Genomic DNA, 13,651 nt, shown 5'->3' with positions numbered 1-13,651 from the left:
GACACCCTGGGGAGAGGCTAATCAGGGCTGGACGTTCTTCCCCATGTAAACAACCGACATTTCACGGTAAGAGAAACGATCATTCTGCCGGAAGATAAAAGCCCGCGGCAGTTCCCGCGTCTCGGCTGAATGAGTCCCGAGCTCACCTGGGAGACCCCCGAGCTCACCTGGGAGAACCCGGAGCTCACCTGGGAGACCCCCGAGCTCACCTGGGAGAACCCGGAGCTCACCCGGGAGACCCCCGAGCTCACCCGCGAGACCCCGGAGCTCACCCGGGAGACCCCCGAGCTCACCTGGGAGACCCCCGAGCTCACCTGGGAGACCCCCGAGCTCACCTGAAAGACCCCCGAGCTCACCTGGGAGACCCCCGAGCTCACCTGGGAGACCCCTTAGCTCACCTGGGAGACCCCCGAGCTCACCTGGGAGAACCCCGAGCTCATCTGGGAGACCCCTGAGCTCACCTGGGAGACCCCCGAGCTCACCTGGGAGACCCCCGAGCTCACCTGAAAGACCCCCGAGCTCACCTGGGAGAACCCCGAGCTCATCTGGGAGACCCCTGAGCTCACCTGGGAGACCCCCGAGCTCACGTGGGAGAACCCCGAGCTCACGTGGGAGACCCCCGAGCTCACGTGGGAGAACCCCGAGCTCACGTGGGAGACCCCCGAGCTCACCTGGGAGAACCCGGAGCTCACCTGGGAGACCCCGAGCTCACCTGGGAGACCCTGAGCTCACCTGGGAGAACCGGAGCTCACCTGGAAAGGAGAGATGTCACTGCGTTGTCTGCTCCCGCGGAAGGAGCCGGTTGTCCGGAGGCTGTGCGGGCGCCGTGAGGCAGGACACGCAGAGGATCCCGTCATCTGGCAAAACAGAATTTCCTCGAACACGGTTAATTCCACGGGACCTCACACCATACCAGAGGCTCAGGGAAAGCCCTCGAGAAGGCTAACTAGCCCGGCTGGCGTGGCTCCGTGGTTGAGCATCGACCTTTGAACCAGGAAGTCATGGTGCGATTCCGGTCCGGGCACGTGGCCGGGTTGCGGGCTCCATCCCCAGTGTGGGGTGTGCAGGAGGCAGCCGATCCATGATTCTCTCTCATCATTGGTGTTTCTCTCTCTCCCTCTCTGAAATCAATAAAGATATATATTTTAAGAAAAAGAGAAAAGGCTAATTAAGAAAAGGAGCCCTTTCCCTGTGCCCCCACAGTGCCACTGGCCATGATCCCAAGTGACAGGACCCCCCCCCCCCCCAGGCGTGTTCACGGGACCTCGGGCCTGGGACATCCCCTGGGACAGCCGGGCCAAGAAACTGCCGCTGAGACCTTCCCAGCGTCCCTCTCCCCTCTTCCTGAAACGTCATCTCAGTCTCCCTTGAGCAAACGACCCTCGGGGTGCGTGCAGGCCTGGCGTGATCCCGGGGCTCCGGCCGGGTGACGCCAAGGGACTGGTCAGTCTCTCCCGGAAATGTGGACACCGAGCAGAGTGGCGTCAATACTGGAAAAAGAGCCTGGCCGGCGTGGCTCTGTGGTTGAGCACCGACCCATGAACCAGGAGGTCAGGGTTCGATTCCCCGTCAGGGCACATCGATCCCCAGGAGGGGGCGTGCAGGAGGCTGCTGATTGATGATTCTCTCTCCTCATTGATGTTTCTCTCCTTTCCTCTCTGAAATCAATAAAATGTTAAAAAAATAAATTGGCAAAAGAGCTGATTTATCCCCACAACAGGACCCCAAAGACTTTGCAGTGTCCCTGTGGCCGTATTCTCCCCACGGTGGCTGCTCAGCACTTCCCTGGCTCCCGTGACCTAACCGCGTCCTCCTCTGTGCTCCCGGAGTCCGCCGGGCTGTTTCTGTAGCTTGTCACCAGGAACCCAGCCGGCGGCCGTGTGAGCCGCCCGGCAGACACGCTGGTGCGGGCGCCTCCGAGGCACCTCCTAGCGCATCTTCAGCCCGGTCAGGCTCAGCGAACCCGGGGCCCGACTCCTCAGACCCTGGGGCTGAGCGATGGAAGGACGTTCAAGGCCCAACGTTAGACGCCGGGCCTTCTAGCGCTTTCTGCCACCTCTTGGGGAGGCGGTGACGGTCTTCCCGGGTGGGTGCACTGAGCCGGGCAACTGAGGCAAAATGCTACTTCAAGAGCCCTTGGATCGATTCATCAAGGATTGTTTATTGCAAGGCACGGTGCTGGGCACGGTGGGGTACACGGAAGAGAGGCCGGTGCCCTGCCCCCAAGGAGCTCACAATCTGGGTGGGAGACAGGCGTACAGACAAGGACAGCTGGGCAACATACAGGAGGTCAGAGACAACCAGGCACAGTAACAGTTCCCCTGGGAGTCCCGGTGCCAGTTCACCGAGTGGACCCACCCCGGCTTGCAGCTCCTTCGGAGGACGTGTGGGAGGCTGCACTGCCCGCCCGGGACCCTCGGGACCTGGGGGCGGGGGGCCTGGGGCGTCTGGGGGAGAAGGGGGAGCGGGAAGGTTATTGCAGGAAGGGGCAGCCGTGTGACCCAAAGGCACCGAGGTGAGACCGGAAGCAAGGGAGGGCTAGGGTCCGAGGTTAACAGGCTATAACAGTGGTCGGCAAACTCATTAGTCCACAGAGCCAAATATCAACAGTGCAACGATTGAAATTTCTTTGGAGAGCCACATTTTTTAAACTTAAACTTCTTCTAACGCCACTTCTTCAAAATAGACTCGCCCAGGCCGTGGTATTTTGTGGAAGAGCCACACTCAAGGGGCCGAAGAGCCGCATGTAGCTCGCGAGCCGCAGTTTGCCGACCACTGAGCTAGAAGCTTTACAAGGGCCTTGGATGCTCATATTTAGAGTTTACGCTTTTTCACAAGGGGGCGGGGAGAAACCTTCAAATGGCAGATCTCCTGGCATGAGCGATACACAAGGCGTCGCTAACGGAGAGGAAGGGTTCGAGTTGGACCTTCGGGACGTTTATCTGAGGTTTCGACCCCCTTCACCTGCACACGGGGTGTGGCCTGGTGTCTGCAGGGCCGTCACTTCCAAAGGAATAGCTCGGGGGGGCCTCTAGCGGTGGATCCTGCCGGAGACGGCGGAGCCCCTCTGTGACCTCCGTTCTAACGGCCGAGGGCGAGCTCAGTTCCCTTCGGCAGGCAGGAAGAAGGCTCCCGAAGACAAGCATCTTTACAAACGACAGAATATTTATTAACAATCGCGTTAGAAAAAGAGTACATTTGCTGCTGGGTCACGGGGAAGTACCATCGACAGGGGGGTGGGAATTACCTGGGCGGCTTCTGTTTTTTTTCATTCATTTTATTATTTTGTTGGTTTTTTTTTTGTGTGTGTGTGTATGTGTGTGGTTTTAAATTTTGTTTTATTTCGAACAGAGAAGTAACCACATCCAACGAAGGAAGGAACACGGCTCGAAACACGGAACAGTATTTTTCCTGTTGCCACCCTAGTTTTCACACAAGTGGGATCCTGATTAGGACTATTGGATAAGTAGAGCGAGAAGGTTGAAAAGTCAACGTACGTGATCCGTCAAGCAAAAAAGGACAAACCGCAGGCACACCTGAGCTCTCTGAGAAAGAAGAGGGGGCGGCCTGCTGACACGTGGAAGTGTGTGTAGGAAATGTCACTGCCTTTTAGATGCGCTGGTCTACCAGTTTCAGCTACAAAACCTCCCCCGTTAGAACAAACAGGTCTTCCATCAGAAGACGGTTTTGTTGCTATTGCCATTTTCCGACGTGGGGTTGTCAGACGTGGAAGGCAGAGCGCAGAAAGCAACTAGGCTACGGGCTGCACACGAGGAGCTTCAGAGAGCTCCCGCACCCCGCACCCACCGCCTTTTACAGAGCCGTGGGGAGGATGCAGCAGCAGCAGCTACTGGCGGAAAGAGAAGTCTGCCCAACTCCAGACACGGCTCTGACTTTAAAAGATAGACATATTCTATAGAAGAGATTCTGGAAAGAAACTGTGGATCTGTGACCAGAGAGTTACCTTTGTTTTAAAAAATGTACATTCAAACAGATACACTGGGAGATAGTAAACGTATCTCTTAGCCTCTGAAAGACGGGGCTACTTGGTAACTTCTGGTCCAGGTTCCTACAGGAGATGCGACTTCAAATGCAACGTCTAAGGTAAGGCTGCTACAGAGACGATGCTAACCGAGGTGCGTGGGGAGAGTCTTGGGGTCCATGCTAAGTTCAGGGTGAGTATTGCACATGGGACCTCTCGGGAGGGAGTTCAGGTGTTGAAATGGCAGCCGCTCCTGAAACCATCCTCAGGGAAATGCGCACAGGGCGAAGGACATACGTGTCCATGTCAAAGGCCCCGTGCAGCCTGCCAGCCGCGGAGGGGTTTACAGCGCAGCCCGGAGCCACCCGCCAGCCTCCGGCCGCCGGCCACACCATCCTTGTCAAACTACACGTCATTTGCAATCGATTGACCAAGGTGGGTTTCACACTCTGTCTTTTAAAGGAAACATTTTCAAACAATAGTTGCGTGAGTGTGGCGCCCACCGCATTTTATAGCCGAGGGAAAAAAAATTAATATCTACATTTCATGTTAACTTTAAAAAATTCTATAAAACACTAAATATATAATAAAAAATATGCATATAAGGACATATGTAAACTGCTTTGGTAACATCGTATTACAGATGTCTTCAGTGCACTGCGGAGTTTCCGGAGAAACTGCGGACAAAGCGAGACTTGCTTTGTGGAAGTTCTGTGTGGAATGCCATTCCTAAAGAAGCAAAGAACATTTTTTTTTTTCTTTCCAGTAATAAGATGTACTCAAACAACAAGATTACTCAGTACTGGGTGTCTTCAGGACAACACGCTCAAGGTTGCTTAGATCACAGACAGCGAGTCCTGCAGGGGGCGGTCGTCATAAGCTGGACCTGGCCGTGAGCGAGATCATGAGGGTGCTGAGCGCCGACAGCGTGCAGGCGTTGGAGGTGGAGGGCCCCGCGCCCCCGCCCCGGGCGTAGGCATCTGCGGAGAGAGAACGTGGTCACTGAACAGCACCGTCCGGTCTGCCACGGGAGGCGAGGCCACGGGAAGCGAGGCCACGGGAAGCGAGGCCACGGGAGGCGAGGCCACGTGGCTCGGGACACCGGAGAACTGCTGATTCTGCTGCGAAGGACCCGGCCTGGTGACTTTAACGTCAGCTCTGTGACGGTCCAGCTACGACACTGGGGGCCGGTTCTGGGACATTTCTTTTTCTTTTTTTTTAAAATATATTTTATTGATTTTTTACAGAGAGGAAGGGAGAGGGATAGAGAGTTAGAAACATCGATGAGAGAGAAACATCGATCAGCTGCCTCCTGCACACCTCCCAATGGGGTCGTGCCTGCAACCAAGGTACATGCCCTTGACCGGAATCGAACCCGGGACCCTTCAGTCCGCAGGCCGACGCTCTATCCACCGAGCCAACTGGTTTCGGCCGGTTCTGGGACATTGCTGGACCTCCATTTAAGTCTGTAAAGTGAGGCTGTCCGCCTCAAAGAGGAGAGGAAACTTCGCATTCCCAGTGCCATACCTGATTGTTAGGTTAGGCCAGTGATGCAGCTGAACAAACATCGCTGCTTCCTCCTTCTTTTTTAAAAAAAATATATTTTTATTGATTTCAGAGGGGAAAGGAGAGGGAGAAAGAGATAGAAACATCAGTGATGAGAGAGAATCATAGACCGGCTGCCTCCTGCACACCCCACACTGGGGTGAGGGGGGAGCGGGTCGAGCCCGCAACATAGGCGTGTGCTCTGACCAGGAATTGAACAGGGACCTCCTGGTTCATAGGTCAATGCTCAACCACGGAGCCACCCTGTCCGGGCACTGCTTTCCTTGGAACACTACCTTCCTGCTAGCACACAGCACTCTGAGAATTTTTAAAGACAGTTCCCAGAATTGCCCTAACTGGTTTGGCTCAGTGGATAGAGCGTCGGCCTGCGGACTGAAGGGTCCCAAGTTCGATTCCAGTCAAGGGCATGTACCTTGGTTGCAGGCACATCCCCAGTTGGGGGGTGTGCAGGAGGCAGCTGATCGATGTTTCTCCCCCATCGATGTTTCTGACTCTCTATCCCTCTCCCTTCCTCTCTGTAAAAAATCAATAAAATATATAAAGACAGTTCCCAGAAGCACCTTTAACAGGCGCGGACACTGGGGCCCAGGATCGTAAGGTAACTAACTGGTCTAAGATCGAGATCAGGCCTGGATGCGTGGCTCAGTGGTTGAACATCAACCTCTGAACCAGGAGGTCATGGTTCCATTCCTGGTCAGGCACATGCCTGGGTTTTAGGCTCGATCCCCAGGGTGGGACGTGCAGTTGTTCATATGGAAAATGACATCATAGTTAATAAATAATAATTCAAGAATAAATTGTGACAATAACTAAGATTGGGAAACAGCCCAAGTGCCCATCAGTAGATGAATAGATAAAAATGCTGTGGGACATGTGCACCGTGGAATACTATGCAGCTGTGAAAAAAGGACCTCTTACCCTATGGGACAGCATGGAGGGACTTGGAGACTATTATGCTAAGTGAGATAAGCCAATCAGAGAAAGACAAGTACCCCATAACCTCACTTATTTGTGGGATCGAATGAACAAAATGAATTGAGCAACAAAATAAGACCCGAAGCAGGAGGCATGGAACAGACTGACAGACCTCGATGTGGGGGTGGGGGGACGAGGAGAGATAAACCAAAGAGCTTATATGCATAGCCGTGGGCCTGGGCAATGGGGTGGTGAAGACCTGGGCGGGGGGCGGGTAGGGGCTTGGAGGAAGGGGTGAAGGCGGGGGAAACGGGAGACATCTGTAATACTATCAACAGTAAAAAATACATTAAAAATGAGGGGAAAAAGAATAAACTGTTCGGGTAAACCCACGTTGGCACGCCCTGCATTTTCATACACTCTTCCTCACTCTTTGCAAACAAAGTTGATCTTGGCTCTGTACAGACTCCTGCGTTTATGTTTGTATGTTACACACATGTCAGTGTGAACAGTGCCAGGTCCCGTGTTTCAGCCAGACACGGCCCCACATTGCGCCCCGGGACACGTGGCTCTGGGGAACCCTCTGCTGGTTCCTTCCGACTGAGTCAGGTTTCTAACTGTCTAGGTCAGGGGTGGGGAACGTCCGGCCTGCGGGCCATGTAAGGCCCATGAAATCACGTGGTCTGGCCCTGCCAAGGCATGAGGGGTGAGTGAATTAAATGTCTGACCGAATAGAGCAGGCTGATTTTTATGTGGACAGTTTTGTATGGCCCTCGAATGATGTCATAAATATCCAAGAGCAGGCAGGCCCTGGCTCCTGGAGGAAAAGCGTTCCCCACCCCCGGCCTAAGCTAAGCTTTGGGGCCACTGCTGACACAACCACACGGTGCACCTGTGTGACCGACCTGTGTGACCGACCGGTTTAGGGCTGCTTTACTCTGACTTTCTGATTGGCTGTAGATTAAATCCGTCAAAACTAGCCGGGTCTTTTGCATGAAACTGCCTGAGGCCAGCAGACCTCAGCGGTCAGGGCTGGGGAGGGTGTTTTTGCCACATGTCTTTCTTTGGGGCTGGCTCCCGCTGAGGCCCCGCCTCCCTGTGCAGGCCTGGGGAGCAGGGAGGTGGGGAGCAGGGAGGTGGGGAGCAGGGAGGCGGGGGGGCAGGGAGGCGGGGAGCAGGGAGGTGGGGAGCAGGCAGGCCAGGGGAGCAGGTCTTGGGGAGCAGGGAGGTGGGGAACAGGCAGGCCTGGGGAGCAGGCAGGCCCGGGGAGCAGGCCTTGGGGAGCAGGGAGGTGAGGAGCAGGGAGGTGGGGAGCAGGCAGGTGGGGAGCAGGGAGGTGGGGAGCAGGGAGGTGGGGAGCAGGCAGGCCCGGGAAGCAGGCAGGCCCGGGGAGCAGGCAGGCCTGGGGAGCAGGCCTTGGGGAGCAGGGAGGTGGGGAGCTGGGAGGTGGGGAGCAGGCAGGTGGGGAGCAGGGAGGTGGGGAGCAGGCAGGTGGGGAGCAGGCAGGCCCGGGGAGCAGGCAGGCCCGGGGAGCAGGCCTTGGGGAGCAGGGAGGTGGGGAGCAGGGAGGTGGGGAGCAGGCAGGTGGGGAGCAGGGAAGTGGGGAGCAGGGAGGTGGGGAGCAGGCAGGCCTTGGGGAGCAGGGAGGTGGGGGGCAGGGAGGTGGGGAGCAGGCAGGTGGGGAGCAGGCAGGCCTTGGGGAGCAGGGAGGTGGGGGGCAGGGAGGTGGGGAGCAGGCAGGTGGGGAGCAGGGAGGTGGGGAGCAGGGAGGTGAGGAGCAGGGAGGTGGGGAGCAGGCAGGTGGGGAGCAGGCAGGCCTTGGGGAGCAGGGAGGTGGGGGGCAGGGAGGTGGGGAGCAGGAAGGTGGGGTGCAGGGAGGTGGGGAGCAGGGAGGTGGGGAGCAGGGAGGTGGGGTGCAGGGAGGTGGGGAGCAGGGAGGTGGGGAGCAGGGAGGTGGGGGGCAGGGAGGTGGGGAGCAGGGAGGTGGGGAGCAGGCAGGCCCGGGGAGCAGGCAGGCCTTGGGGAGCAGGCCTGGGCAGCAGGGGAACGCGTGCTCACTTGTCATCTTTGGGATGCGGATCTGCTGGCTGGCGCGGCCGTCCCCGCCGTCGCTGACCGGCTTGATTTCTATGATGTAATCTTCATCCAGAGGCAAGGAGAGCTCCACCGACGTCTGGTTGGTTTCGATGACAGACGTGCGGCTCTGTCGGCTCCATCGGTACGAGACCTGCCGACGCAGAAGAACAGGCGTCACCTGCTGCCTCACAGGGCCCGCCCGGCGACGACGAGCGTCTCGTTTCCCTGCTGGCACCTGTGACGCTGGGACACATCCGGGAGGCGCATGTGCAGACGGGCCGCCCTCTGCCGCTACCCTGTCCTTGTGGGGAGAGTTTAAAGGAGGCCGTGGGGGGTGGGTGGGGGGTGTGAGGCTCCCGGCGTGCTATGTGGCCTCCCGTCACCTCGGGAAGGCCCCGTGGACACCCCTGGAAAGGTGATTCCTCTGAGGATGTCCAGAGCTCGCTCACACCGGAGGGACTTTAGCATCAAAACAGACTTGGCTACTGTGTGACCGTGATCCGCTTGCTTGACCTCTCTGAGCCTCCGTTCCCTCCTCGTGTGAAATGGGACAATACTAGCCAGAGGGTTTTCAGCTGGAGCCACGTGTCTCTGGTTACACAGGGTAATTCAGAGTCTTTGGCTGGAAACACTGAACCCCGACTATTAACTCTGATCTGTGTGTGTGTGACAGACGAACATAAATGCACGTGCCTATAGTCAAGGCCGTCTTTGTTCACAAAGAGCGAGGAAGCGTGTGTGAGAACGCAGGGCGGGGCAAACGTGGGTTACGGTGTGAGCAGAGGGAGCACACTTCATTCTTATTGTTATTTATTAACGATGGCGGTGTTTTCCTGTACACACAGGACAGGCTGCGCGGAGGGCCCGGCTCCCAGGAAGGTGTAAGCCAGGGGTGGGCAAACTTTTTGACTCGAGGGCCACCATGGGTTCTTAAACTGGACCGGAGGGCCGGAACAAAAGCATGGATGGAGTGTTTGTGTGAACTAATATAAATTCAAAGGAAAGGAGCGGAGGGGAGAGCAAGAGAACTCTCCGCTCTTTCGGCTCCGCGGGCCGGATAGAACAGCCGAACGGGCCGCGGGCCGTAGTTTGCCCACGGCTGGTACCGAGGGAGGCCGGAAGGGAGCAGGCGTGGGGACGTGCTCGGCAGAGGGTAAAGCAGGGGCGGGTGTGATGTGATTGAGTCCCGGGGAGACGGGGCACGTCAGCACCTGGACGGGGTCTCTGAAAGGCCAGGCCACACCCCCTTTCCTCCATGGGACCCCTTTATGAGCTACAGAGAAAAGAGGGGTGTCAGGGGGCAGTCCCTGTCCCTCCGGAAGTGGCTCTCCTTCCTGCCCCCGCCCTCCGGTGTGAGTGTGAGTCTGGGCTGGTGGCTCACCTGATGAGCCAGCGGCAGGGATGACTGGGGACCTGCGTGGAGGCCTGGGGACCCAGCTCTCCTGAGAACCCCGCCCCGCCTGGCGCTGCCTGCTCGGCCCGGTTGCCACGGACCGTTTACCAAACTCAGAGCACACCACAAGGGGCAGAGATTTCTAGAGTCCGGGAGAGCATGTCAGGGATGTGGTCAGGGACGTGCCCCCCTCCCCCCGGCCCCGGTGCCTCATGGGACAAGACCATCCCCACTCACCACCCACCTTGTAGCCGCTCACGTCCGACTCGTTCTCCAGCGCCTTCACCTGGTCCCAGTTCAGGACGATTTTGGAGTCGGATGAATTCCACACGACGTTCCCGGGGGCTCGGCTGGGCGCTAGGAAGAGAGGAAGGTAGACGCGGTCAGGTTGTTGGGTCCCAGTGGACGCCGAGGGGTCGCGAGCGGAGGCATTTAATGGGCTGTTGCACTAAGACGTGTCTTCAGGTCCCCTAAAACCTGACGACGCACAGCAGCACAAATGGGAAAAGATGCAGTTGGGCCCTGGCCGGTGTGGCTCAGTGGATAGAGCATCAGCCTGGGGCCTGAAGGGTCCCGGATTCCATTCCAGTCAAGGGCACATGCCTGGGTTGCGGGCTCGATCCCGAGTAGGGGGCGTGCAGGAGGCAGCCGATCAATGATTCTCTCTCATCATTGATGTTTCTCTCTCTCTCCCCCTCTCTGAAATCAATAAAAAATATCTCAAAAATAATAAAGGAGGAGGCTGGAAGGCTATAAAAAAGAGAAAGAAAAAAGATCCATTCAGAGCTAAAAGCAGTGGCCTTCCCAGCGAGGAGAGACGCACGCCTCTCCCACCCTCCGATGCTGCCTGGTGTCCGACAGGCTCCTAAAACGTAAGGGAGCCTGAGGCACGCAGGGGCGCAATCGGCGTGCGGACAATCGCCGGGAGGCGGGGGTGGGGCGTGGACGTGGGGTGCCTTTGAGGAATCCCTGAGACGTTTCTGAGCTTACGAGGTTTCCTGGTGGTCACGTTGACGGTGGCGCTGGAGGGGCCGGTCCCGGCCGTATTGTAAGCCTTGACCGCTAAGTGGTACAGCGCGCTGCCCTGCAGGTTGGTGATTTTCGTGGATGTCTGATTTCCGAACGTTCGTATTTTCCTGGCGTTTTCTTCCTTGTCATCATGCCTCCAGTATTTAACCTGAGCAAATAAAGGGGAGACCTTGCAAATCACCGAGTGGGGATATTTCCATCGTCATCGGGTTCTAAGTAATCGGATGACAGTTAATTATGTCTTATGATTAACTCCTCCATAAGAATATGTCCATTTTATCCTCACCCCAGGATATATTTACTGACTTAGCTGGGGTGGGGAACGTCCGGCCTGTGGGCCGTATAAGGCCCGCGAGATCATTTGGTCCGGCCCTGCCACGGTGTTAGCGGTGAGTTAATGAGATGTTGGACCAAACAGAGCACGCTGAGTGTTCAGTTGATAATTCTGTATGGCCCACGAATGATGTTATAAATATCCAGATGGCCCTTGGTAGGAAAAAGGTTCCCCATGTCTGAAGAGAGAGGGAGTGGGGGAGGGGGGAGAGGCGGGGGGACCTCAATGTGGGAGAGAAATACCCTGCACATGCCCGCCTGGGCTTTGAACCCGCAACCTTTTGGTGGACGGGACGGCGCTCCAACCGACCGAGCCTCCCGGCCAGGGCAGCAGGCACTGAGTTTTGTGACACGGATTCTTACGGCGGCGGAGCGGGCTTTCTGTAAGGACCCACAGCAGCGCTCCTAGCACCGAGCGCTCTGTGCCTCGGGACTCCCCGCGGCGGGACGGGCCCCCTTTTGCTCCTAAGCTCGCGGTGAGATGGCGAATTGGAACAACCCCGTTGGCCCCTTCTCCCTTTTCCTCTCCCTTTGCTTTGAGCCCCAGGGACCCCCAGGGACATCGCAAGTCCCAGCTCATCTCTCGGAGCACCGTGTCGATGCCCCGGGCCTGCGTGTGTCAGAGACACGCCTCAGGGGGCTCCCGGGAGCCACAGTCTCGGGTGGGGTGTCCCCCGCCCCCACGGATGCTCCGTGAGAAGCCAGGCCCCAGGACGAAGGCCTCTGCGTGGGCGTGGGCCCTGGGGGCTCGCTGGAGGGGGGTCTCTTTCCCAGACCCGAGCCCCCCCCCCCCCCCCCCCCGTCCCTGCTGACCTCGTAGCCTTGGATCCGTCCCCGGTTCCTCTCCTGGGGGGAGGCCCAGATGACCTCAACGTCCGTGGCGGAAAGGCTCCTGGCGAAGATGCTGGCGGGCGGCCGGGAGGGCTCTGCAATGTGATGGGAAGAGGATCCGCCCATCAGCTGCGTGGGGACCGGCTTCCAGACAGGGCGGAACCGGGGGCCAGGAGGCCGTGGCTGCAGAGCCCCCAGTGGGCGGGACCCACACCCTCATCCTGGAGCCCAGAGTGACAGAGTGACTGCGAGGAGGGGTGGCGGGGGGGTGCACAGCCAGCCCCACTTTTCATATTACACTTTGCTCACATCAGGACAGGCCTCACTGAGGGGCAGTGCCCAGTGGGCTGCATGCCCCCCCCCCCCCCGCAGCCCCCCAGCATCGAGACCGCCCCGCCCGGCCGCGCAGCCGTACCTTCCTCTGCCGAGTACACCACCGTGATGGGGCTGAAGGGGCCTTCCCCCTTGTTGTTGTAGACGCCCACCCGGACCTCGAAGGGGGAGAAGGGGCGCACGCTCTCGTTCCTGAACACGTATCGGCAGGCGTCGGCCGAGGCCAGCACGGTGAGCATCCAGATGACCGTGCCGTAGGGCCGGAAGGCCACCACGTAGCCGAAGCCCCGGCCATTCTGCAGCTCCTCAGGCACCGTCTGGGAAGCGGGGTGGGGGAGGGGGTCAGAAAGAGGCTCCAGAGTCCCAGGGATCCCATCCAGATGCTGAAGTTCCCCGCCGCACCCGCCCAGCCCTCCTATCTGTGTTCTTCCTGCCTGACTGATTTTGGGCTTCGTCAAGAGCAGGGGTGGGCAAACTTTTTGACGCGAGGGCCACAATGGGTTCTTAAACTGGACCGGAGGGCTGGAACAAAAGCATGGATGGAGTGTTTGTGTGAACTAATATAAATTCAAAGTAAACATCATTACATAAAAGGGTACGGTCTTTTTTTTTTTTTAATTTCAATAGTTTTATTCATTTCAAACATTTTAACAAGAAGAATGTAAACACTAATTATTATAATTTGAAACTTCACAAAATGGAGGAATCATAGCACAATAACAGACCTTATATTGAAGATGGCAAAGGCAAAATAAAATTGCCTAACAAAGGAAAGGTACAAAAGCCTTTCAAATTAAACTTAAATATAATAAAATAATTTAAAACTAAAACAAATAGAAAAGAACAAAATGTGTAAACAGTAAATTAAACATTTTCTTTAGTGCAACTTCCAAATGATGCCCGGGACGTAGATGTAGATGGCAATGTAGACTGGGTTGAGAGGTTTTTGGTCTTTAAAACATCAACTTCAGTGGGAACAGTGTTGTTGGTCTCCTTTTTAGCTAATGCTCTGATACTGTGCTCTCCAGGGGCGTGTCTCCCTACATCACCACGATAACGTGTCTACGCATTCCCAGGGTGATGTCGGGGGACGCGTCCGCGGGCATTACAAGGAGCCTCTGGAAGATTGAGAGGTTGTTCCTTCTACTGAATGGGGATATAAATCCGCCCACTCAGAAGGAGCTGCGGCCGTG

General features: G+C 57.1%; 1 protein-coding gene across 3 annotated transcripts in view; it reads right to left on the bottom strand.

Moving 5' to 3' along the window:
- Positions 1 to 3,150: 3,150 nt before the first annotated feature.
- Positions 3,151 to 13,651, bottom strand: part of CNTN4 (contactin 4) — a 476,106-nt gene continuing 465,605 nt past the window's right edge. For 2 of the 3 annotated variants that reach the window (XM_080672715.1, XM_080672716.1), the window contains exons 19-24: positions 12,541 to 12,775; positions 12,108 to 12,220; positions 10,923 to 11,109; positions 10,177 to 10,289; positions 8,522 to 8,690; positions 3,303 to 4,962 (exon numbers count right to left, since the gene is read on the bottom strand). In XM_080672715.1, the coding sequence (XP_080528841.1) occupies positions 4,856 to 4,962; positions 8,522 to 8,690; positions 10,177 to 10,289; positions 10,923 to 11,109; positions 12,108 to 12,220; positions 12,541 to 12,775 (924 nt within the window). In that variant the 3' untranslated portion in view covers positions 3,303 to 4,855. Of the gene's footprint in view, positions 4,963 to 8,521; positions 8,691 to 10,176; positions 10,290 to 10,922; positions 11,110 to 12,107; positions 12,221 to 12,540; positions 12,776 to 13,651 lie in introns of all 3 variants that reach the window. The other variant, XM_080672714.1, reaches the window with a different exon arrangement.

Source organism: Plecotus auritus (genome assembly GCF_963455305.1).
Source record: "Plecotus auritus genome assembly, chromosome: 6".
Classification (NCBI taxonomy): Eukaryota; Metazoa; Chordata; class Mammalia; order Chiroptera; family Vespertilionidae; genus Plecotus; species Plecotus auritus.
This window is presented reverse-complemented; position numbering and strand designations above follow the sequence as displayed.